At 37.9% G+C, this 26,797-nt stretch overlaps 1 protein-coding gene across 1 annotated transcript in view; it reads right to left on the bottom strand.

The window, feature by feature from the left end:
- CPS1 (carbamoyl-phosphate synthase 1) overlaps nucleotides 1-26,797 on the bottom strand; it is a 187,044-nt gene that overhangs the window by 122,075 nt on the left and 38,172 nt on the right. Inside the window, exons 5-12 of the mRNA XM_053698785.1 lie at nucleotides 11,798-11,854; nucleotides 7,478-7,570; nucleotides 3,356-3,445; nucleotides 2,441-2,569; nucleotides 2,237-2,343; nucleotides 443-584; nucleotides 263-340; nucleotides 40-138 (exon numbers count right to left, since the gene is read on the bottom strand). Of these exons, the coding sequence (XP_053554760.1) occupies nucleotides 40-138; nucleotides 263-340; nucleotides 443-584; nucleotides 2,237-2,343; nucleotides 2,441-2,569; nucleotides 3,356-3,445; nucleotides 7,478-7,570; nucleotides 11,798-11,854 (795 nt within the window). The remainder of the gene's footprint in view (nucleotides 1-39; nucleotides 139-262; nucleotides 341-442; nucleotides 585-2,236; nucleotides 2,344-2,440; nucleotides 2,570-3,355; nucleotides 3,446-7,477; nucleotides 7,571-11,797; nucleotides 11,855-26,797) is intronic.

The following is a 26,797-nucleotide window of genomic DNA, read 5'->3' as shown; positions in this document are numbered from 1 at the left end:
TGGTGCAGTCACTTTAAAAAAAGACAAAAACAGATGTACCTCAATCCTTTTAGACTGCAGTCCTGGTTTTGGCATCACTGAAGCAAGAGTGGTACCTTTCCCCTTCTTTATCATGGACATGAAAACATCAAATAGGAACTACAACATAAATATATTATATTAAAATAGGATACTGAATTTATATAATAAACTAGTTCCACTAAAAAAAAAAATATTAATCTAAACATGACCTTATTTTGTCCTGACCAAAACAACACTCTACCTCAGTATCAGTTGGACCAGGATTGGCCTCCGGGTGAAACTGAGCAGTAAAGATTGGTTTGGACTCATGCATGATCCCCTATGGAAAGAAGCAATTTTTATTAAATAAGAGCTTCTTTTATAATCATCTCATTGTATCTAAAGAATAGCTTTGTCCTATGAAACAAACAGATCTCCACACCTCATTGCTTTGATCATTAATGTTCACAAACAGTGGTTTCCATCCAGTAGGCAAGGAGTTGCTGTCCACTCCGTAGGCGTGATTCTGCGCAGTGATGAAGGCTTGTCCATTCATTGTGTTCATTACTGGCTGGTTCTGCCCTCTGTGACAACAATCACACAATTGTCAGGGTGGAAAACAATAATTATAAACTAAAACTGATGAAGTGACAGTGTATTTAATGCCAAAGTAACCATAAAACCAATTGCAATACACAATATGTATGTTATAATCATATATATATATTGTAAACTATTATATTAACGCTACGGAATCTGTTGGCGCTCTACAAATAACCGATAATAATAATAATTATTATAAAAATTCCTTTTTTTATTGACTGGCGGTGTACAACCGGCTGGTTTCTCATTGGCATAGACAGTATTTTTAAAGTTCAGGTCAATGCAGTTGATAAAGGATAAATATAGACATAAAGACTGTTATAGTAAAGCATATAATGTTGGAATTTAACTTTAAGAAAATTATCTTTAAAATCATCTCTAGCAGCTTTAGTTTTTGAGTTATGCTGTATAATTATTTATGCAAATTATGCTAATTAGCATGGCTGATACTTTTTCCAAGAAAGGTGCTACCCCCAGGGCTAGCAGGAGGGATTAGCTTGGAAACCACTATTGACTAAGACTCTAGCACAAACCCTAGAGTGGAGACCATGAATATATGGAGACCATGAATATATGTGGGATTCTAGATTTCTGCCCTTAAGCTAAAGAGGAAAATAACTGTTGATTACCACCAATTGTTGATGAGTTCTTGTTTTAACTACATTGGTGCATTTTATGTGATGTTTAATTACTTATTAATTAGTACCACACTTTAGCAGACGGTCGCTCTTTTTGTGTTCTGATATAGACACTTATGGTACTACAAACAAACTACTGCCTAGGGAATAACAAACCTTTTTGTACATGCTGTCAACATGTATCTATTATAAAAGAATGCTGAATGCTTCTGAACATTCTGGCATTCATAGTTTTAAACGAATATCACATTCATTCTTTCAAACATTACACTTGAGAAATGTTTTAATGAATTTAAGGAAAATAAAGTTGAAATAGTACAATTAATGTTTTCATGTCAAATCTTATAAAAGTACACTAAACTGACTCATAAGTTTATGAAAATTAAAACTTTTCATTCACTAATTTGAATCTATTATATGTTTGTTTTTTGTTTGTTTTTTACTGAATTCCTTATTTGAAATAATGAAATGAATAATATTTGTTCCTTAGAAACATCAGGGAACTATTCATTCCTCTATTAGAATACCATTTCAGAGACATCGGAATTCTCCTATTAGTATCGTATAAAGGGACTTGCTTATGTAACCTACTTCTTTTATTTAGTCAGTATGAAATCTTAATTAATAAAATTGAAAATGCATGCAAAATATTGCTCTCATGAAAGCTGCAACAAATTTTTAATATTCTCTGAAAAGCATTGTCATTTGGTAGAAGCCATTTAATGTGCACAATGAGGTATCTAGTACAGTATCTATAAATTATAAAAAATAACATAAATGGTATAACATCTTTCTATTTCATACTGGAAATGTGTTTTGTTTTATTTATTTAGGATCATGCATTACTGGAGATTAGGTAACTTTTGTTATTTACAATTTAAAAAAAAATATTTTAATACATTAAAAGTAATATATATGCGTTGAAAAATTAAGAATATTTTAATAACTTGTGCATTAGGATGCCAGTGGTTTAAATATGGTCCTGAGTTCCATACCTGTTAGCCATAGGCAGTCTGTACGTTTTGCCACCAGCTGCTAAAGCTGCAATTTCATTTCCCTTGGACACTCCAAACACTGGTTCAGGACGATCACTCTTAAAGACCTGGAAAAAAAATAAATGCACAACAAATAAAACTAATATTGTTTTTGACATGAAGACAATATTGTGTTGTTCTTTGGTTTCTCATCCATGATTATACCTTTCTCAGATTTTGCACTAGAGGCTGTGCCAGCTCTGGGTTTCCAGGTCCATTTGTGATAAAAAGTCCATCATATTCCATTTTAGAAAAGTCATGATTCCATGGGACAAGGTTAACTTCAGCTCCTCGCTGGAAAGAAGTACAAACAATTCATTGTATAATTTAAAAAAAGTAAAAACTCACAGATAATGAGACTCTGTACACATCCAGACGTTGATACATGTCACTCTTAGTCCTTGGTCTATATTCACTAAGTTGAGGGCTTTCCCTCAAGTTAAAACAAAACATCTGGATAACAGATTATTCTGCATGTGCTAAGGTACAGGTAGAACATAGATAGGTTGCTAGCGAATTACATATATAGAGTGTTCTATCATCAGAGATAAAACCACACACAATATTTATAAGAAACAATATAATAAAAGTGATGAAAAGGTCATATTTTAAAAAGGACAATAACAGTGTCAAGGCCTTTAATTGGTGGATACAAACATTTGCTAGCTCAGGAGCGGTAATGTATTTTGCAAGATAGAATTGTATTATTGAACTATTATGTTATTTACTAAAGATACATTAAACACCTCTTTTTTTGCCCCACACTCCCTAGGGGTCCAAAAACCCAATTCTCTGCAAATCACACAGGCAATTTGCAGCATTTTTGCTTTTTGGCCTTTCTAGGGAGCGTCAGACAAAGCACAATTTTTACACAAAAAGCAAGAGGTGTATAATGTCCCTTTTATGATCAAATTAACTAAATTAGTTACACTGAGGTCCTTTCATCTGATTTTATTGGATCAGCACTGTTGGGTAACATATCTTCTGCTACGAAGAGATGGATTGATCTATACCTTCACAATATAGCTTTGCAGTGTTTGTAACTCCTGCTGTTAGGGGGTGAAGCAGAATGTCTCTCACCTTAACCAGTTGTCGGATGATGTTATGTTTCACACCACAGTCCACTGCCACAATTTTGACAGCATTTCCTTTGCCATATACTTTGATATCCTAAAATTACAGAGAAGGAAAATAAAATTCTAAAGAAATGTCTAACAGTATGAATTCTGCAGACTGTTCGATCTTTATCTCTGCTGGAGACTGACCTAAGAGAAATGTGTCAGAGACTGTAATGCTAAACTTTGCTTGCTGTGGAATTATTTGGGTTTAACTGGATGTTTGCATCTGGTAAGATATCAGGTCAGAAATAGTGTAATTCTGAATATTTTGAACAAAACAGATAATCCTTAATAGGGTTTACATACAGGTAATATGCAGAATAGAATAATGTTTCATAGAAATATCAGCAATATACATTAGTGGGCAGTAGTTTTGTAATGCACTGTTATTCATGCAACAAAACCCTAGCAAAGTAATTGTACAAAAAAAACAAAAACAAACTTTAAACGAACATAAATGACCAGTTGTATACTGGGGTTGTATAACTATAATATTTTGCAATATAAATTTTTTTTTTTTTTTTTTTAGACAGATGTCAACACCTTTCATATGCCTCCAAGTTCCGATTGTACTAAGTTTGATTGACAATCCAAATACACCAATGAGCTTCTGCTTATGATCATGTCTGATCTACCACTGCATTCTCTTGACTTTAACATTCCAAATTAAAATGTTCTTGAATATCCTAGATAAAAAGGTTAAATGTTGTGACATGCAAGTTTGTAAGATGAACATGAAATAATAGTATATAAGTTATACTCGTATGCATTCATTTGTCTAAAATGTTATGGATTGTTGTGTTTTTGCATAATTCTAAATGATGTAGTTGAAGTCTCAGACTCTTTTTATTTGACATGCTAAGCAAATTCATTTGATTAAGGACCTTCCACTCTGTGAAAAATGAGGATAAAAGTTGTGGCTCCCATGTTCTCTTTTGATTCTGACTATATGTTGGTGATAAAGGTGTCTGAACATTTTAAAAATGAGTGATGACTACAGTTGTCAGGAAGCCTCCCTCCTCGGCTGTACAGGGATATTTATTGCCCCCCAAGGCATGACAGGAGACCACAATACACAGTGGATGTCACTATCAAGCTCTTTCTACAAATCTCATCTGTGAAAATATTTTCAGACCGTTTTATTGGTGTGAACAGCGTCCTAATGAAAGAGGCAGGAGCAGATGTTAAGAAATCAATTTTTGGCTCTTGCTGAAACTAAATGTACCTCACGCTGTTTTATATTAAGTGACTGTTTGTCACCGAAGCAGACAGATTACTGTGTTTGCTAATTACTGCCATTGGTAAATTTCATTATTGTCAGCTTTATTTTACTAGACGGCTTTTTTAGCCTTTAAGAACAAGTAATAAAATATTCCTCCTCTTGTCTTTGGCATCCTCTGAAGATTTAATGTGTCAATTGTATAACACTTTTCTTCAGCAATGAGAAATGTTTAATTGACGAAGCTACAATAGTGAGACGTGCTTTTTTGGGCTTTTCCACAAAATATGCTCTGTTATTTAATTCCTGTTTCAGCCATATTACAATTTACTTCTCTTGCTACTCCATTTGCTTCTTGCACGTCTTCTCAGAAATTAATAAATATTTTAACCCATTGTGAGCAAGACAAGGAAATATTGCTATTTTGATATTTAAAGTGCAGGAAAAAGAACAGCACTATACATCTGCAAATTTTTGCAGTAACTATTATTTAAAGAGACTATCAAATGCAATAATGGAATACTTGAATTAATTATAGCATGTAACTAACTCTAAATAACCGTGGCCGGACTGTGATAATAATCAGAAAAATGTCCGTCGAATAACAGTCCGGCCATGGCCAAATGTGTCCGATTTTACTTACACTACACTCCGCATCACAGCCTAACTCTAATGTCATGACGTATAGTGAATCGTTATTTAAAATATTACAAAAAGCACAAACATTAAACAATTAAATTAGCTTTTTTTAAAAAAAAAAAATTATAATGTATTACTTTACATATTTATTATTTTTATAATATATTAACTTATAATTATATTTACAGGGAAAGTAATAGGCTATGTATGGGGCGGGAAATGTGTTAAAAGCATGTTGTGGGGGGTGGGACCCATGGTTAGATTCCCAGAGGCGGTTGCGGTGCCTGAGGCACTAATTATAACAGAACACTCTGGAGCGTAATTGCCCTCTACCGAATTTTCTTGTATATAGAGGCTTTACCATCTGATAGTGAGTAGCGTACGTGGTCCCACGAGTTAAGATAAATAAATGTTAGCCAATTGTGACTATCGGTCATTTCTCCACTCGGAATATAGTATTAGACATATGTCTGATGGACAAATTTGCTTCTGTCCAGCGGCATTCTGTCCAAGAACCCTAGATAACTATGTGCTTACTCCCCACAAAGGGGCAAAACACACATTTATAATCCCATGACAGAACACAGCCAGTCAGGCAATCATTTGTGCTAGTCATGTGACTTTGCCAAATGGCAGATATTTTTTTTGGCTTGCAGCTCACACCCCTGTGGGGGTTTAAATACACAGTTATTAAAGGGACACTGAATTTTGTAATTCAGAAAGAGCATGCAATTTTAAGCAACTTTCTAATTTACTCATATTATCAATTTTTCTTCATTCTCTTGCTATCATTATTTGAAAAAGAAGGCATCTAAGCGTGTTTTTTTTTGTTTCAGAACTCTGGACAGCACTTTTTTATTGGTGGATGAATTTATCCACCAATCAGCAAGGAGAACCCAGGTTGTTCACCAAAAATGGGCCGGCATCTAAACTTACATTCTTGCATTTCAAATAAAGATACCAAGAGAATGAAGAAAATTTGATAATAGGAGTAAATTAGAAAGTTGCTTAAAATTTCATGCTCAATCTGAATGACAAAATAATTTTTTTGGGTACAGTGTCCCTTTAAGGATCAGTGTTGCAGAAAGTACATGCTCTAAAAGATCAGAGCATGTATCTTTTGCATTAGAGTGTCCTTTTAAGTCAGTATTTTCATAGAGTTATTTGACAGGGTAATCAGACAGCCAATAAGTTCATGTACTAAATGAACCTGACAATACAATACAGTGTATATAATATTTTTCAAAAGGTATATGTATGATTATCATAGCATCATATATTCAGAATTTATTTACTCTTTCAGAATGTAATGGCCAAAATATTAGCATTATTATTGAGATTAGCAAAACCCCAGAACAAAGTGACAGTGAAAATGGGCTAGATTCAATAAAGCTTATTCTAAAAAAAAGAAAAGAAAAAAAAGAGCTGCCTTGCTAGATGTGGGAAGTTGTTTGTCAAATTCAAAAAGAAAAGAAACCCACTGAAAACTCATGAGCTCACTTGGGGCATTTTGTTATTTTTCATGAGTTCCAAGAATGACTTGCTGTATATTGAGATATGTGTGCTGATTCATTTTGTTACCTCATATGTTTGTTATTAATTTCATCAAGGCTGTGAATATAATTCATTTTCCTTCCTAGTGTACTACAATTAAAATCTGTACCTGCATTATAATGTAATTAAATATGGCATTCTAATTGCAAATGTTATTCCAAGGAATGATGCTTTTAAAACCAAATTCTATTGCCGTTTGTAAAGTTTCTGGTCTTGCTGTCGAGTCTCGCTATACAAAGCTGACACACTTGTCTCTCTTTTTTTTTTATTTCTATATGTCACACTGTTTTATACAAGGAGGTTATTTCTTTTTAATTTATTTGTTTAGTAATGGTTTTATGTTTTTTTGTGTGATGGCTGCATCCTTGGGGGTAGAGCTTATTCTGTGCCACAAGGAGTTAATAGGTGAGAGAATGATGCAGCTCTATTGATTAAATTGGAGCTGATCTTCCAATGAGAGACAGGTACAAATCTATGAATTCCATAATGTTGCTGTGAGTTTTTTCTGAGTGGTATTAGTTTCCCTAGCAAGCTTTTTGACTCTGGGCATCTATCTTTAGGAATCGTTTCCTGTGAAGTGAGGATATACTTACTAGTGCTCTGAATTTTATTAAAGCTAGACCAAAAAGTGTGGTGTTTGTCTACAGAACAAACTAGTATGCTAAAACAAACCTTGGTGGATACTTCAGCAATCAGATTCCTCTTGTTGGGATCTACAAACTCCACAGGTTGTCCCTCAAACTCAATTTTACCAAGCACGGTGCCCTGGAAAATAAATAAAAATATAAAAATTTAATTCAGGATAAAAATATAAAAATTTAATTCGGTCCTGCTTTATGGACGGAGCTCTCAATATGTGGATAGTAATGTAGTGGTAGCAATGCAAATGGACTTCTCTGCAAGCAATTCTGTACCATGTTGACTTTACTTTATTATATTTATTATTTTTGTTTTTATATTTGTAATTTTCCTATTTTTGTTGAAATTTTAAAGAAAGATAAATACTATACACACATATATAAAAATATATATATAAAAGGACATAATAGACAGCACTCACTGGGCTTGAAAAAGGGTGCAGCAAGTGCCTTTTATTCAGTGATGTTTGGGGGAATACAATCCTTTATCAGACCACCTGGTGCTGTCTTTTAAGTACTTATACTTATCCTTTTCAACACACTGGCATTTGAACTTAGTTTGTGAGAGTGCACCTACTCCTTCTATTTTATATATATATATATATATATATATATATATATATATATATATATATATATATATATATATATATATATATATATATATATATATATATATATATACATATAGTATCCCACAAAGGTGAGTACACCACTACATTTTTTGGAAATATTTTATTATATCTTTCATGTGACAACACTGAAGAAACAACATGTTGCAAAAGAAGTGAGGGTACAGCCTGTATATCAAATTAAATTTGCTGTCCCCTCAAAATAACTTAACACACAGCCATTAATGTCTAAACTGTTGGCAACAAAAGTGAGTACATCCCTAAGTGGAAATGTCCAAATTGGGCCCAAAGTGTCAATATTTTGTGTGCCCACCATTATTTTCTAGCACTGCCTTAACCCTCTTGGGCATGGAGTTCACCAGAGCTTCACAGGTTGCCACTGGAGTCCTCTTCCACTCCTCCATGATGACATCACGGAGCTGGTGGATGTTAGAGACCTTGCGCACCCCCACCTTTCGTTTGAGGATGCCCCACAGATGCTCAATAGGGTAAGTCATGCTTGGCCAGTCCATCACCTTTACCCTCAGCTTCTTTAGCAAGGCAGTGGTCATCTTGGAGGTGTGTTTGGGGTCATTATCATGTTGGAATACTGCCCTGCGGAACAGTCTCCAAAGGGAGGGGATCATGCTCTGCTTCAGTATGTCACAGTACATGTTGGCATTCATGGTTCCCTCAATGAACTGTAGCTCCCCAGTGCAGGCAGCACTCATGCAGGCCCAGACCATGACACTCCCACCACCATACTTGACTGTAGGCATGACACACTTGTCTTTGTACTCCTCACCTGGTTGCCGCCACACACCCTTTACACTATCGGAACCAAATAAGTTTATCTTGGTCTCATCAGACCACAGGACATGGTTCCAGTAATCCATTTCCGTAGTCTGCTTGTCTTTAGCAAAGTGTTTGCGGGTTTTCTTGTGCATCATTTTTAGAAGAGGCTTCCTTCTGGGACGACAGCCATGCAGACCAATTTGAGGCAGTGTGCGGCGTATGATCTAAGCACTGACAGGCTGAACCCCCACCCCTTCAGCCTATGCAGCAATGCTGGCAGCACTCATACGTCTATTTCCCAAAGACAACCTCTGGATATGACGCTGAGCATGTGCACTCAACTTCTTTAGTCAACCATGGCGAGGCCTGTTCTAAGTGGAACCTGTCCTGTGAAACCACTGTATGGTCTTTCCCACCATGCTGCAGCTCAGTTTCAGTGTCTAGGCAATCTTCTTATAGCCTAGGCCATCTTTATGTAGAGCAACAATTCTTTTTTTCAGATCCTCAGAGAGTTCTTTGCCACGAGGTGCCATGTTGAACTTCCAGTGACCAGTATGAGAGAGTGTGAGAGCAATAACACCAAATTGAAGACACCTGCTCCCCATTCACACCTGAGACCATGTAACACTAACGAGTCACATGAAACAGGGGAGGGAAAATGGCTAATTGGGCCCAATTTGGACATTTCCACTTAGGGGTGTACTCACTTTTGTTGCCAATGGTTTAGACATTAATGGCTGTGTGTTGAGTTATTTTGAAGGGACAGCAAATTTACACTGTTATACAGGCTGTATACTCACTACTTAACATTATAGCAAGTGTTGTTTTTTCAGTGTTGTCACATGAAAAGATATAATAAAATATTCACAAAAATGTGAGGGGTGTCAGAATGTAATCAAAAAGGCAGAAAAAAATAAGTATTCAAGAAACGCTACAGTAAGAATTATTTCTTCAGTTGCTTTTCATGTCCTGTGAGGTTGAATATGTTCTGGGGAACTACCTTATACTTTAGGAGCACAAAGTAACTGTAGGGAAATGTCTACCAAGATAGTTTATTAACTTAAAGGGATAGGAAAGTCAAAATTAAACTTGCATGGTTCAGATAGAGCATGTCATTTTAAGACACTTTTAAATTAACTTCTATTTTCAAATGTGCTTTGTTCTTTTGGTATCCCTTTTTTTAAAAAGAATATGCACATATTCTACACTAGTGGGAGCTAGCTGCTAATTGGTGCCCACACACATTTGTCTCTTGTGATTGGCTAACTAGATGTGTTCAGTTAGCTACCAGTAGTGCAATGCTGTTCCTTCAGCAAAGGAGAAAAAGATAATGAAGCAAATTTGATAATAGAAGTAAATTGGAAAGTTGTTTAAAATTGTATGTTCTATCCAAACCATGAAAGAAAAATTTGAGGTATCCTGTCCCTTTAATGAATCTGAGTTGGGAAATATCTCAGTCTTGATTTAATCTAAAAGGTTGTCTTCATTTTTTCATCTCACCTACAGGTTTCAGTTTAATAGGAGGGAACAGGAACTATTTCTAGAACACAGCTCATAGGTTTTATTAAATTATACTTTATAATTGGGAGTATTGTATAATAAGCATTAACATTTATTTTCATTCCATCTCATTATTAAATATGATTAGATACATACCTGAGTTTAGGATATTGAAAATGAAAAGCAAGATTAGGTGAAGTGAATATTTAAATATACCTCTAACTTAAGAGACAGTTGTGAAACGTTACTAAGAAAGTTAACATCTGAGGGGATAAGCCTTTAAAAAGAACTTAATCTCAATAGGATTGTAACTCTAATTTGAATTCTGCTTGTCACAGAGAGGTGTAGAGAATCTCTTCAAGGGGCAAGGAGACAAACAATCATGTGCACTTAAAGTGTGATTGCTAAATTTACCCACGGGAGGTATGGCCATAAAAGCAATAGGACAGCTGTTCATTTGGCTCATTGTACATCCCCATATAATTCCACTTTTAAGGCCCCTATGGGCCTCTGAATTATGTACTATTATTACTATTATAAAGTAACTGAGCCCCAAACCAGCCACAGCAGTACCAGCTGTCACTTATATACACACTTCGTTTTATCAACTGATTTAAAATTTAACTTAATTGTCTGGACAAATAATAAAACATGCATTTAGGGTCCATTAGTAATAACTAACTACCAAAATAAAATAACTTGGGTCAAGCCTGTTATTTGGCTGACACAGATAATGAAGTTCTTCCTTAATGCAAAGCATCAGATGCTTCATTGATATCTCACAGGACAGTCTTGTGAGACAGTTTCTTTCATTTTTAGTGCAGCAAGACCAGGGGTGTATTTTGGCTTAGGCCAACTAGGTTTGTCCCTAGGGCTCAAGATTGAGGAGTAGTTGCATGGTAAGATGTCTTCCCACTCCTATGGTCTCCATTTATTTTTATGAATTCAGTTTGTTTCAAATCAGTGATACCCATTTGTCTAGTTTATGGACCCTCAATCCATCCCAAGCATCTAGTTGTAAGAAATATATGGGAAACTATAAATTAAAAATTGTTTGGAGTGGAGATTTTAGGTAAAGTACCAGATTTTCCATTGCTAGGACAGTACAAAAGTTAAATAAACCTTGGACTGAGCCATATATTAAGGAAAGAGAAATGTAATATGAATTTAAATGACTAATAATGTATTTACTGACAGATTTGTAAAATTGCACTTTTATGTTATGTTAATGTCATTTAAACTGACACAACTTTTATAAAGTGTCCATGTAAGGCCTAATTCTGTTTTTGGTAATCACATATAAGATCAATATGACAAATATAACTTGTTAGAACTCAAATAACACACTATGTATGTATATTAATAAACATATTACTTATACCTGAGCAAGCACACAACACAATTCCCCTCATGCTACATATATATGCTGGAGATTACACCAAACGTACCGTATCTCGAATTTTTTTGGCCAGCATCCTAGTGTCAATTCCGCAAAGTGCTGGGATCTGAAAGATAAAACCAAATTGAAACTTCTAGACAAAAGAGTATCATTTTCTAAGAGTCTTATCTAAGATGGATGTTCTTGTTAGTTTGGTAATGGAATCATTTTCCAAAAGAAGAGAATATCAATCACAAACATGGTTGTCCACAAAAGGAAGAAGATGGGGCAAATGCACCCCTGAAATGTATCAATCACTGCACATGATCAGTTAGATGCGGCAGTGCTAGAGTTCTTAGTTGTTTTTTTTTTTTTGAGTATTGAAAGGGATATGAAACTCAACATTTTTCTTTCATCATTCAGAGTATGTAATGTTTAACAACATTCCAATTTACTTCTATTATGTAATTTGGTTTGTACACAATTTATCCTTTCTTGAAAAGAATACCTATGTAGGCACAGGGACAGAAATGCATTACTGGGTGCTAGCTGTTGATTGGGGGCTTCACATATATGCATCTTCTCATTGGTTCAGCTATCCTAAGCTAGCTCCTCCAACAAGCATTTCTGCTTCTCCAACAAAGCATACCAACAGAACAAAGCTAATGTTATAATAGAAGTAAATTGAAAGTTGTTTAAATGATATGCTCTATATTAATTATGAAAGAAAATATTCATATCCCTTTAATGGATGCAGATCAAGAAGAGGTTGCAGGGAAATAGCAGAGCTGTTTGGAACTCTGGGAAGACACCTTTTCTGGGGAGACTGGAGCTCAGGCCAGTAAATAAAATGCCTGGAAAAGTGCATGTAAAGTGTGTGTTTATGTACATTTCTATACTGTGGGAGTGGGATTGACAACCTCCTTGGAAACAAATACTGGCTTTGCTAATCATTATGAACTAGCATGACTAATTATGTAGCATAATTTTAAATGGTAAAAAAGTAATGGTATGTTTAAGTGAAAAAAGTATACAAGTACATTTACATATATAAATACACATTAAGTTTAGTGCAGTTATGGAGCAATTTGCCACAGTTGCCCATCATACAAAAGCCACCAAAGTCAAAAGGGTCTTTAGCTAAATAATTAGGACACAAAGGGGCCATTGAGAAAGCTGTGGGCAAAATGCTCATCAGGCGTTTTTAACCCCTCTGTGACGTGCCATATATATGCTACATAACTTAATAGGAGTATTTACCATTTGAGGTATTTTTGCAGAGTTTGGAGGCCCAGACCCAACCAGTTTTAATAATCATTCAATCACCACCTATAGAATAGTTAACTATTGAGGGACTGTGTCCTTCTTATTTAGATAAGGATCCTTTTGACTTTGGTGGCTTTTATATGATGGGACAACCATGGTGAATTGCTCTATAACCACACTAAACTTATATGTGTATTTATGGTGGTTGTGGTATGTTCGTACTATGAGGGAGTAATTTGTTTACTCATTTTTAACTGGTTCATATTAAAGGTTAAGTTTTATAATTGGTGTTATTTCTCAGTGATAATTATTGTATATTAAGTAAGTGCTTTGATAAGGTGCTTCTTTTCTGTCTATATATTTATTATTGCCTATCAGGATTTTAAATGCAACACACTTTCAATATTTCTTCTTTATTGTGTACATTGACTTACAACTTTAAAAAGCCAGCCATGCCATTAAAAAATGACCCGTGACAACCATATCTGTGAGACTAAGAGATACATAAGTTTTTTATTAGAGCAGTAAGTATGCATGGATATGAAATTTAGAAATTAACATATGACAATGTGCAGAACTGTTTTAAAGGGGCATTACACACCAAATACATGTTATAACCATACTGTATTTAGCATTTAATTTCTCTTTAAACTAAGTATAAATACTTCTTCTTGTGTTACACCAAGGGGAAAAAAATGAAACAAGGCGTGAATGTTAAAGGCACACAAGTTTTTTTTTTGCTGTTGCATAAATGGCAGCAATTTATAACGTATCACACTTTTTAGTTTTGTTTTTAAAAAAAAAAAAAAAAAAAAAACAGATGTTACTGTACTGAGAAAAAAAGAAAAAACATGTTTTTTTATGATCATGGGTCCCTGTCCGCCTATATTGCAATGAGTTCAGCTTTTTAGCCAATGAGCAATGCAAGCAGGCTTAATGGATCAGTTATACACAGTACTCAGTGATTTCTCAATCTAAACATAAGCATTTACCTTAATATTAGAAAATGTGAGCACTTGATATTATGCTAAGCATTTATTTGAGTAGAATGGACTTTATAAAATGTAATTTTAAAGGAGCTCAGCATTTTACTCCAAACTGCTACAGTTTTAGCAGTTGACCACTAGATGACAGTGTTGAACAACTAGTTTATTAATTATTTAAGGAACCCTGTAATCAAATAATATTCAGCCAAATTTTGGCGTAAAAGCATTGTTATGCTTCATAACGATGCTTTTTCCCTACCGCTGCTATTACAAGTCTTGTCAGAATAGGTGTACCGCACACTTTTTTGGCTGTCACCCAACGTCAGTACCCCACTTTTAAAATAGTGCCGGTATTACGAGTTTTGCTGTGAGGCCAAAAAGTGAGCGGTACAGCCTAAAATGACAAGGTCTGTACCACCATCTAAAGTCAGTAGTTATGAGTTTTACGCTACAAAGCTGTAACATAAAACTCATAACTAAAGTGTTAAAAAGTGCACTAATCACCCATAAACTACCTATTAACCCCTAAACCGAGGCCCTTCCGCAACCCCTAATCTGTCTCTCGGGACATCGCCGCCACTGAAAAAATGTATTAACCCCTATTCTGCCGCTCCCCGACATCGTCGCCACTGTAATAAACATATTAACCCCTAAACCGCCGCACTCCCGCATAAAAAAACACTATTTAAATATAATTAACCGCTAATCTGCCGTCCGCCCACTCCGCGGCTATAATAAACCTATTAACCCCTAAACCTAACCCTAACGTAACCCTAACCCTAACACCCCCTAACTTAAATATAATTAAAATAAATCTAAATAAAAGCTACTATTATTACCTAAATAATTCCTATTTAAAACTAAATACTTACCTGTGAAATAAACCCTAAGCTAGCTACAGTATAACTAGCTTAGGTTTTATTTTTATTTCACAGCTAAGTTTGTATTTATTTTAACTAGGTAGACCAGTTAGTAAATAGTTATTAACTATTTACTAGCTACCTAGTTAAAATAAATGCAAATTTATCTATAAAATAAAAACTAACCTACACTAACACCTAACATTACAATAAAATAAATTAAATTAACAAAATACAATTATCTAAATGACAAAAAATAAACACTATATTACACAAAATAAAAAAAGAAATGATCAAAAATAAAAACAAATTACTCCTAATCGAATAGCCATATCAAAATAACCCCCCCCCCCAATAAAAAAAACCATAGCCTACACTAGACTGCCAGTGGCCCTTAAAAGGGCCTTTTGTGGGGCATTGCCCCAAAGAAATCAGCTCTTTTACTTTTCAGGGCAATGGTTAGCTTAGGTTTATTTAGATATGTTTTTATTTGGGGGGGGTTGGTTGTGTGGGTGGTGGCTTTTACTGTTGAGGGGTTGTTTGTATTTTTTTTACAGGTAAAAGAGCTGATTTCTTTGGGACAATGCCCTGCAAAAGGACCTTTTAAGGGCCATTCGCAGTTTAGTGTATGCTAGGGTTTTTTTTATCTATTTTGGGGGGGCTTTTTTATTTTGATAGGGCTATTAGATTAGGAGTAATCCGTTTTTATTTTTGATAATTTCTTTTTTTATTTTGTGTAATTTAGTGTTTATTCTTTTTGTAATTTAGATAATTGTATCTTATTAATTTAATTTATTTAATTGTATTGTAATGTTAGGTGTTAGTGTAACACAGGTTAAGTTTTATTTTACAGGTAAATTTGTATTTATTTTAGCTAGGTAGCTAGTAAATAGTTAATAACTATTTACTAACTAGTCTACTTAGTTAAAATAAATACAAACTTAGCTGTGAAATAAAAATAAAACCTAAGATAGATACAATGTAACTATTAGTAATATTGTAGCTAGCTTAGGGTTTATTTTACAGGTACGTATTTAGTTTTAAATAGGAATTATTTAGGTAATAATAGTAGGTTTTAGTTAGAATTATTTTAATTATGTTAAAGTTAGGGGGTGTTAGGGTTACGTTAGGGTTAGACTTAGACTTAGGGTTACGTTAGGGGTTAATATATTTATTTAGTTTTAGCGATGTGGGAGGCCAGAGGTTTAGAGGTTAATAACTTTAGTATAGTGGCGGCGGCGACATATTAGGGGTTAATAAGTGTAATGTAGGTGGCGGCGACATTGGGGGCGGCAGATTAGGGGTTAATAAGTGTAATGTAGGTTTCGTCGATATTCGGGGTGGCAGATTAGGGGGTTAATAAGTGTAATGTAGGTGTTGGCGATGTTAGGGGTAGCAGATTAGTGGTGTTTAGACACAGGGTTTATGTTAGGGTGTTTACATTTTTTTCCCCATAGACATCAATGGGGCTGCGTTACGGAGCTTTACGATCCACGATTGCAGGTGTTAGGCTTTTTTTTGCCGGCTCTCCCCATTGATGTCTATGGGGAAATCGTGCACAAGCACGTCAAAACACTGCTTGTATTTGGGTGAGGTATGGAGCTCAACGCAACCATATCGCCCGCAAAAGCCGTTTTTTTGCAAACCTGTAATAGCAGCGCTATGAAAAGTGAAAAATAATGTACAAGTTATTAGCGAGCCAGCCATAACGCAAAACTTGTAATCTGGCTGATTGTTTTGTAATTCAGTTATATACTTTGATTGAAAGCTTTATTTTCCGTTCAAAATTAATTTCCATGAAGGTGCTTTGCGTGAAGTGTTGTCTTGGGGGCATCCAATGTATAACTGAGATGCTTCCAGTACCTATTACCTTAGTACCTGTAATAAAGAGCTGCTGATGTTAAAAGCTTTCCCCCTATCATTATCATTCTCTTTTTTCAATATTGCTGTATCCACTGTGGGCTGTGCTAACCATCAGGTTATGAATACATGTTTAGGTTTCTATTCGCTTAGAATACATGTTTAGGTTTCTATTCGCTTAGAATACATGTTTAGGTTTCTATTCGCTTAGAATACATGTTTAGGTTTCTATTCGCTTAGAATACATGTTTAGGTTTCTATTCGCTTAGAATACATGTTTAGGTTTCTATTCGCTTAGAATACATGTGGCTGTAATAGTGAGAGGATTTTTTTTAGAGTACTAAATTGTTAAAAAAAAATGATATCTATAATTTGGAAAACACTTTTTTCATTGATTTTAAATAAAACATTTTTTTTAAAGAAGAGGGTGCAGTATCATGTGGTTTTCAGAGGGGGTTGCAGGCCAGAGTATCTGATCTGATTAATAATGTGGGTATGTGACAGGGGGTCTGCAGGGCTATAGGGTCTGATCTGAGGTCTCTTGTGTGCATATGACTAATAGGAAATACAGGGTCAGGAGTGATCACTGGTCTATATGGATGTCAGTGGGGTCATAGGAAAATGGGTCTTTATGTGGCGATATGGCTCTCAAAGAGGCTCCAGGGTAAGGGAATATAATGCTTTTTGTGGCTATTGGGCTGACAGAAGAACTGCATGGTAATTTGAGTGTGATATAAGGTTTATTACAAATGGGTAGTAGTGCAGTAATCATACAGGTTCAGATAGAGAATATCACCACTCAAAAGTATAAAAATGGAAAATGAATAATATGAGCTGTTATAGAGTTACTTAAAGGGACACTGAACCCAAATTTTTTTTCTTTCATGATTGAGATAGAGCATGCAAATTTAAGCAACTTTCTAATTTACTCCTTTAGCAATTTTTCTTTGTTCTCTTGCTTTCTTTATTTGTAAAAGAAGGCATCTAAGCTATTTTTTTGGTTGAGAACCATGGAAAGCACTTGTTTATTGGTGGGTGAATTTATCCACCAATCAGCAAGAACAACACAGTGTGTTCACCAAAAATGGGCCGGCATCTAAACTTACATTCTTGCATTTAAAATAAAGATACTAAGAGAATGAAGAAAATTTGATAATAGGAGTAAATTAGAAAGTTGCTTAAAATTGCATGCTCTATCTGAATCACAAAAGAAAAAATTTGGGTTCAGTGTCCCTTTAAGGAAATACTGTGGGTTACTGGGTTGTGTAAAGTGTACTTAGGTGACTTACTTGATTACCAGGAAGACATTGCACTGAGAGGGGTGTAGAGGAAGCTCTAGAATCAGTGTAAGTCAGTGTTTTTCAAAATGTGAGGCGGGCCTCCCCAGGGGGCCCTAAAGGATATAAGGGGAGGCAACACTTTACACTATCCTATGGAAACTGCACGCAGCAGATGACTTTGGCAAAACACATAAAGTTTTTTAAGAGCTGACTATGACACTTGCCATTTTAAAACTAAAACTAAAAATTACAATTTTCTTTAACCCTTTTGCTGCTGTCTTTTTTCACCCCAGTGTTGAGCCTTTAATACCTAATGATCAGACACAAACATCTAATTGAACCGGTTAAATGACCACAAGATCAACATTATTTTGAAACCAATGCTTTTTAAATGTATTTGATATAAATGTAGCTAATTTATATCAATCAACTTCTAACAATATACTATTCTCGTACAGGTATACCCCACTCATACAGCGGGTTAGGGACCGGAGCCCCGCTGTAAAGTGAAAACTGCCTTAAAATGAAACAAGGCGGTTTTAGCTATCTTTTCACTTGCCAGTGTGTTTAAAAACATGTTTGAACTAACATATATTAGGGGTGCAATAGCGCTAAGCTTAGTTTAACACTAGCACAGCACAGTATTCAATTAGTATTCAATAAATACTGTACCTGTAAAATATAGTGACAATTACTGTAGTAAAATTTGCCAGACTAGAACACTGAGACACAGATTGCACTGTAATGCGGTAAACAGAGTGAACTGCGCATACCAAAATGGTGCCAGTCACTTTTTTCGCAATCTCACGAAGATTACAGCACTGTTTCAAAATCCTTGGAGGTTGAACTTCAGCTCCACAAAGCGCTGTATTAGCGAAGCGCTGTAAAGTGAAGCGCTGTAAAGTGAGGTATACCTGTACTTATTTTCTTTTGCTATCTTTATAATTATTCCCCTGCATACATCATTTGTTTTCAATAAACATTTATTTGACTGGTGTTACATACCTGTAGCTGCTAGACTTGTGCAGCAGCAAATAATTTGTTTAATACGAATTATTCGTAACAAATATTCTGAAAAATTAGTTTTCCAAAATATTTGTTTGCTGCACTATTTGAAACAAAACGAATACTGAATATTTTTTTTTTTAAAACGAATGCAAATACTCCTTTACTGCAGGTGAAGAAAATGTCACCTGTGTGTAGTTTTATACTTATCTATAGTGATCTGGGGGAGCCGTGCTAATCACAAACCTTCTTCACGGGCCGAGGGCCGCACTAATACCGTGGCAGATCCCAGAATCTGCGCTAAAGGACCTTCTGCTTTAGTGCAGGATCAGAAATTTCGTGAAAATGAAACAAATATCCGTATTTTCGTCACGTAACAAAACAAATGCATATGTCTACTACCTACAAATATTGCAACAATTATTGAAGAGTATATTTTTTTGGTTTAATGGTTTTAGTTTTAATGACAAGGCGTGTATCTCTATCTCCACCTGGTGGATACAAATATTCAAAAACTAATCTCTCCTCACTACATTGTTCTGAGCAAAACTATTTTATAACCTCAAGTATATTTGTATTTTGGTAACTTATAATATACTTCCTCAAAAAAAGAGAAAGACATATCTATATACTGAATATATGCTGTTATTTTTTTAAAAAAATAAGATTTTTCCCTAAGGAAAAAGAAAATATTTCATGAATTATTAATTAAGGAAGGGTTTATTTTTAACCTGTAAAAACAGTCATAAAACTTTATTATATTCAAAGTAAAGTAAAGTTATTTTGGCTTCTTTTGTAATTTTTAGAAGAAAAATTGCATCTCCTTTTTGCGACTTTGCAATAACAAAAGTACACAATCTGCTAGTATAAGTGAATGGTAAAAAAAAGGTTAACCAGAGAATCTTAATAATGCAACCATTTTGTAGCGCATCCTATACTTTGAATAGATAGCGCAAGGGGCACTCTTATCTTTCATATTACAAGTAGTGATGTCTTGAATTGTTCACCGGCGAATAGTTCCCGGCAAACATAGCTTGTTCGCGTTCACAACGGCGGGCGAACATATGCGATGTTTGATCCGCCCCCTATTCGTCATCATTGAGTAAACTTTGACCCTGTATCTCACAGTCTGCAGACACATTCCAGCCAATCAGCAGCAGACCCTCCCTCCCAGACCCTCCCAGCTCCTGGACAGCAGCCATTTTAGATTCATTTGGCAGCTGCTTTCTTAATGAGAGGAGGGACAGTGTAGTTGCTGCTGATTTAATAGGGAAATCGATAGCTAGGCTAGTGTATTCAGTGTCCACTACAGTCCTGAAGGACTCTTCTGATCTCTGCTGTAAGGACAGCACTCCAAAAAGCCCTTTTTAGGGCAAGAACATCAGTCTGTTTTTTTTTCCCTGTGTAATCTAATTGCAGTTGCCTGCCTGCCAGGCCCACTTGCCCAGTGCCACCACTCATATCTGTTGTAACAGTAGTGTAAATTTAAAAAAAAAAAAAACTTTTTTGACTGTGAAACATCAGTCTGCTAGTGTAATCTAATTGCAGTTGCCTGCCTGCCAGCATGTGTGCCAGGCCCACTTGCCCAGTGCCACCACTCATATCTGGTGTAACAGTAGTGTAAATTTAAAAAAAAAAAACTTTTTTGACTGTGAAACATCAGTCTGCTTGTGTAATCTAATTGCAGTTGCCTGCCTGCCTGCCAGCGTGTGTGCCAGGCCCACTTGCCCAGTGCCACCACTCATATCTGTTGTAACAGTAGTGTAAATTTAAAAAAAAAAACTTTTTTGACTGTGAAACATCAGTCTGCTAGTGTAATCTAATTGCAGTTGCCTGCCTGCCAGTGTGTGTGCCAGGCTCACAGCGTATACTGTGCCCACTTTCCCAGTGCCACCACTCATATCTGGTTTAACAGTAGTGTAAATTTAAAAAAAAAAACTTTTTTGACTGTGAAACATCAGTCTGCTTGTGTAATCTAATTGCAGTTGCCTGCCTGCCTGCCAGCGTGTGTGCCAGGCCCACTTGCCCAGTGCCACCACTCATATCTGTTGTAACAGTAGTGTAAATTTAAATAAAAACTTTTTTGACATTGAAACATCAGTCTGCTAGTGTAATCTAATTGCAGTTGCCTGCCAGCGTGTGTGCCAGGCTCACAGCGTATACTGTGCCCATTTGCACAGTGCCACCACTCATATCTGGTGTAACAGTAGTGTAAATTTAAAAAAAAACTTTTTTGACTGTGAAACATCAGTCTGCTTGTGTAATCTAATTGCAGTTGCCTGCCTGCAGCATGTGTGCCAGGCCCACTTGCCCAGTGCCACCACTCATATCTGTTGTAACAGTAGTGTAAATTTAAAAAAAAACTTTTTGACTGTGACACATCAGTCTGCTAGTGTAATCTAATTGCAGTTGCCTGCCAGCGTGTGTGCCCGGCTCACAGCGTATACTGTGCCCACTTTCCCAGTGCCACCACTCATATCTGGTGTAACAGTAGTGTAAATTTAAAAAAAAACTTTTTTGACTGTGAAACATCAGTCTGCTAGTGTAATCTAATTGCAGTTGCCTGCCAGCGTGTGTGCCAGGCTCACAGCATATACTGTGCCCACTTGTCCAGTGCCACCACTCATATCTTGTTTAATAGTAGTGTAAGTGTACATTTAAAACAAAATAAAATTTTTGACTGTGAAACATCAGTCTGCTTTTTTGTGTCAGGCTCACAGCGTATACTGTGCCCACTTGCCCAGTGCCACCACTCATATCTTGTTTAATAGTAGTGTAAGTGTACATTTAAAAAAAAAAACTTTTTTGACTGTGAACATCAGTCTGCTTTTTTGTGTCAGGCTCACAGCGTATACTGTGCCCACTTGCCCAGTGCCACCACTCATATCTTGTTTAATAGTAGTGTAAGTGTACATTTAAAGAAAAAAAAACTTTTTGGACTGTGAAACATCAGTCTGCTTTTTTGTGTCAGGCTCACAACGTATACTGTGCCCACTTGCCCAGTGCCACCACTCATATCTTGTTTAATAGTAGTGTAAGTGTACATTTAAAAAAAAAATTACAGGCAGAGGCAGGCCACCCTGCAGGTGCCGTCGTGGTCATGGTGCTGTGATTCCCTTTGGCCCTAGAATAATGCTCAGTGTTCAGAGGCCACGCACCATGAACTTGAAAAGTTCTGAGGACATAGTTGACTTTTTAACACAGGACACCCAATCTTCTATAGCTTCCGCTCCGAACCTTGACGCACCATCCTCCTCCAGCTTAGCTTCGGGCACCTCACAAGTTACCACTCGCCCGCCTGCCGCCACCACCAACACTAGCACCACAGCCATTTCACTTGATCTGTCAGAGGAGTTATTTACACATCAGTTGGAAAAAATGAGTGATGCGCAACCATCATTGACAGAGGATGTAGATAACAGTGATATGTCTCAGTCAGGCAGCATTACAGACATGGTACGGTGTGATGATGATGATGATGATGTTGTACCCGCTGCTGCTTCCTTTGTTGATTTGTCAGATACAAGTGAAGCGGTTGATGATGACGATGTGTCCGTGGATGTCACATGGGTGCCTGCTAGAAGAGAAGAAGAACAGGGGGAAAGTTCAGATGGGGAGACAGAGAGGAGGAGGAGGAGACGAGTTGGAAGCAGGGGAAGGTGGTCGCAAGGAGCTAGTGGCACAGTCAGACAGCATGCATTGGCACCCGGGGTCAGCCAGACAGCACACCAATCAACGCATGCTGTTGCCACCACCAGAATGCCGTCATCGCAGAGCTCAGCAGTGTGGCATTTTTTGTGTGTGTCTGCCTCTGACAACAGCGATGCCATTTGCAACCTGTGCCAAAAGAAACTGAGTCATGGGAAGTCCAACACCCACCTAGGTACAACTGCTTTGCGAAGGCACATGATCGCACATCACAAACGCCTATGGGATCAATACATGAGTACAAGCAGCACACAAGCTCAAAGCCGCCATCCTCCTCCTGGTCCAGCATCTTCAGCCACATCAACCACTGCTGTCCTCCTTGCCCCTTCTCAACCATCCGCCACTCTGTCTCTCTTTCAGAGCATTTCCTGCTCATCTGCCCACAGTCAGGTGTCTGTCAAGGACATGTTTGAGCGTAAGAAGCCAATGTCACAAAGTCACCCCCTTGCCTGGCGTCTGACAGCTGGCTTGTCTGAACTCTTAGCCTGCCAGCTTTTACCATACAAGCTGGTGGAGTCTGAGGCGTTCAAAAAATTTGTAGCTATTGGGACACCGCAGTGGAAGGTACCCGGCCGAAATTTATTTTCACAAAAGGCAATCCCAAACCTGTACTCGATTGTGCAAAAGGAAGTAATGGCATGCCTGGCACACAGTGTTGGGGCAAGGGTCCATCTGACCACTTATAGCTGGTCTGCAAAGCATGGTCAGGGCAGGTATATCACCTACACTGCGCATTGGGTAAACCTGCTGACAGCTGACAAGCATGGAATGCGTGGCTCTGCAGAGGAGTTGGTGACACCGCCACAACTTGCAGGCAGGTCTGCTGCCACCTCCTCTACTCCTCCTACTCCATCCTCTTCCATAACCTCCTCGGCTGAGTCCTCTTCTGCTGCTGTGTCTTGCTCCACATCAACGGCACCCCCCTAGCTCCCCAGGTACTATTCCACATCCCGGATACGGCAGTGTCACGGCATCTTGAGGTTGACTTGCCTGAAAGCAGAGAGTCACACCGGACCAGCACTCCTGTCCTCCCTGAACGCACAGGTGGATCAGTGGCTGACTCCGCACCAACTGGAGATCGGCAAAGTGGTTTCTGACAACGGAAGTAATTTGGTGGCGGCATTGAAATTGGGCAAGTTGACACATGTGCCGTGCATGGCACATGTGTGTAATCTGATCGTACAACGCTTTGTGCATAAGTACCCAGGCTTACAGGACATCCTTAAGCAGGCCAGGAAGGTGTGTGGCCATTTCAGGTGTTCCTACATGGCCATGGCACACTTTTCAGATATCCGGTGGCAAAACAACATGCCAGTGAGGCGCTTGATTTGCGACAGCCCGACACGTTGGAATTCAACACTCCTAATGTTCGACCACCTGCTCCAACAAGAAAAAGCCGTTAATGACTATTTGTATGAACGGGGTGCTAGGACAGCCTCTGCAGAGCTGAGATTTTTTTTGCCACGTTACTGGATGCTCATGCGCAATGCCTGTAGGCTCATGCGTCCTTTTGAGGAGGTGACAAACCTAGTCAGTCGCACCGAAGGCACCATCAGCGACATCATACCATTTGTTTTCTTCCTGGAGTGTGCCCTGTGAAGAGTGCTGGATCAGGCCGTAGATGAGCATGAAGAGGAAGAGTTGTGGTCACCATCACCACCAGAAACAGCCTTATCAGCATCGCTTGCTGGACCAGCGGCAACGATGGAAGAGGATTGTGAGGAAGAGGAGTCAGAGGAGGAATGTGGCTTTGAGGAGGAGGAGGAAGACCAACCACATCAGGCATCCCAGGGTGATCGTTGTCACCTATCTGGTACCGTGGTGTTGTACATGGCTGGGGGGAAGAAGATACCTTCAGTGAGATCACTGAGGAAGAGGAACGGGACATGAGTAGCTCGGCATCCAACCTTGTGCAAATGGGGTCTTTCATGCTGTCGTGCCTGTTGAGGCACCCTCGTATAAAAAAGCTGAAGGAGAACGACCTGTACTGGGTGTCCACGCTACTAGACCCCCGGTATAAGCATAAAGTGCCTGAAATGTTACCGAATTACCGCAAGTTGGAAAGGATGCAGCAGTTCCAAAAGAAATTAAAAAGTATGCTTTACACAGCGTATAAGGGTGATGTCACAGCACAACGTGAATCTAACAGGGGAAGAGGTGAAAGTAATCCTCCGACTCCCACGATGGCAAGGACAGGACGCTTTACAGATGTGTTGTTGATGGAGGACATGCGGAGCTTTTTAAGTCCTATTCATCGCCACAGCCCTTCGGGGTCCACCCTCAGAGAATGACTCGACTGACAGGTAGCAGACTACCTCGCCTTAACTGCAGATCTCGACACTCTGAGGAGCGATGAACCCCTTGACTACTGGGTGTGCAGGCTTGACCTGTGGCCTGAGTTATCCCAATTTGCGATAGAACTTCTGGCCTGCCTCGCTTCAAGTTTCCTGTCAGAAAGGACCTTCAGTGCAGCAGGAGGTATTGTCACTGAGAAGAGAAGTCGCCTAGGTCAAAAAAGTCTAGATTACCTCACCTTTATTAAGATGAATAAGGGATGGATCCCGAAGGGACTGACATTGGGTGATACATTCAAGTAAAAAAGGCCTGATGACATGAGCTTCCCTGGGCTAAAAATGGTCCACATGCTGCTGTATTTTAGCTTCGAATGCCGGATGATTTGCGTGACTTATCCTCCACCAACTAGGGTTCAAGCCGCAATGTTTTAGGGCACTTTCTGCCTGGGAAACAAACATCATTTTTTCTGGCAGCTGCTACAGCAGCGGCTGCAACAATACCTAATTTTTCAGGCATGTGTACATGCCAAATTTTTCTGGCCTCTGGTGCTGCACAGTGGCTTCAAAAACCACACCACTCATATCTGGTGGCACAGTAGATTGCACGCGCAGTGCCCCAAATTTGAAGTAGGAGGACCGACCAAGCATCTTTTTCCATGTCCCGGTTCCTAAAATCCATGCCATATACACGTCCCCTGATAGGGGACGTAACAGTGATTAAACTGATAAGAATAGTACTACTTAACACACCACTCATATCTAGTGGCACAGTAGATTGCACGCGCAGTGCCCCAAATTTGAAGCAGGAGGACCGACCAAGCATCTTTTTCCATCTCCCGGTTCCTAAAATCCATGCCATATACACGTCCCCTGGCGCCGCAACTGCCTCTGGGAACCTTACCATGGGTCCCAGACCGCACGTTTTGTAATTCTCTGTCTGGGAAATTATCTATCTATCAAATCTATCTATTTATCTATCAAATCTATCTATCTATCGTATCTATCAAATGTATCTATTGCATCTATTGATCTATCTATCTAATCTATGTATCTATCTATCTATCAAATCTATCTATCTCGTGGCCGGACTGTTATCTGACAGCCACTTGTGTTTCGGCCATGCCATATACATATCCATGCCATATGCACGTCCCCTGAAAGGGGACATAACAGGGATTAAACTGATCAGAATAGTACTACTTAACACACCACTCATATCTGGTGGCACAGTAGATTGCACGCGGTGCTCTGACAAAATGCAGAAGGACATTTGGCAGACGGACATTTGGCCGACAGACAGAAAGCTAAAGAATGTTCCGATTTCGGCCGAGGGCAGATACGTTCCAGAGTGCTCTGTTCTAATCAGAGCCTCGGGCGCTGCAACTGCCTCTGGGAACCTTACCATGGGTCCCAGTCCGCACGTCTTGTAATTCTCTGTCTTGGAAATTATCTATCTATCAAATTTATCTATTTATCTATCAAATCTATCTATCTATCTATCGTATCTATCGTAATTTGGAGGTTTCCTTAAATTTGGGTAATTGGTATGCCTCCCTGTGCTAGAAATGAATTTACCTTTAATGAGAACTGTTATATAGTAGGCATGGAGTCACTTTTGTCTGAAGGAGCAATTGATGAGCACAGGGAGGCATACCAATTACCCAAATTTAAGGAAACCTCCAAATTTTACCCCATTCACTACAGGGGCAATATACTCGAGGCTTTCCAGGAAAGAATTGAAAAAGACCTAACATTGCTACACCAAGCTCCCCTTAGCAAACAACACAACTTGAGTTTCAAGGAGAGAGAAG

Source organism: Bombina bombina, chromosome 1, assembly GCF_027579735.1.
Source record: "Bombina bombina isolate aBomBom1 chromosome 1, aBomBom1.pri, whole genome shotgun sequence".
Taxonomy (NCBI): domain Eukaryota; kingdom Metazoa; phylum Chordata; class Amphibia; order Anura; family Bombinatoridae; genus Bombina; species Bombina bombina.
This window is presented reverse-complemented; position numbering and strand designations above follow the sequence as displayed.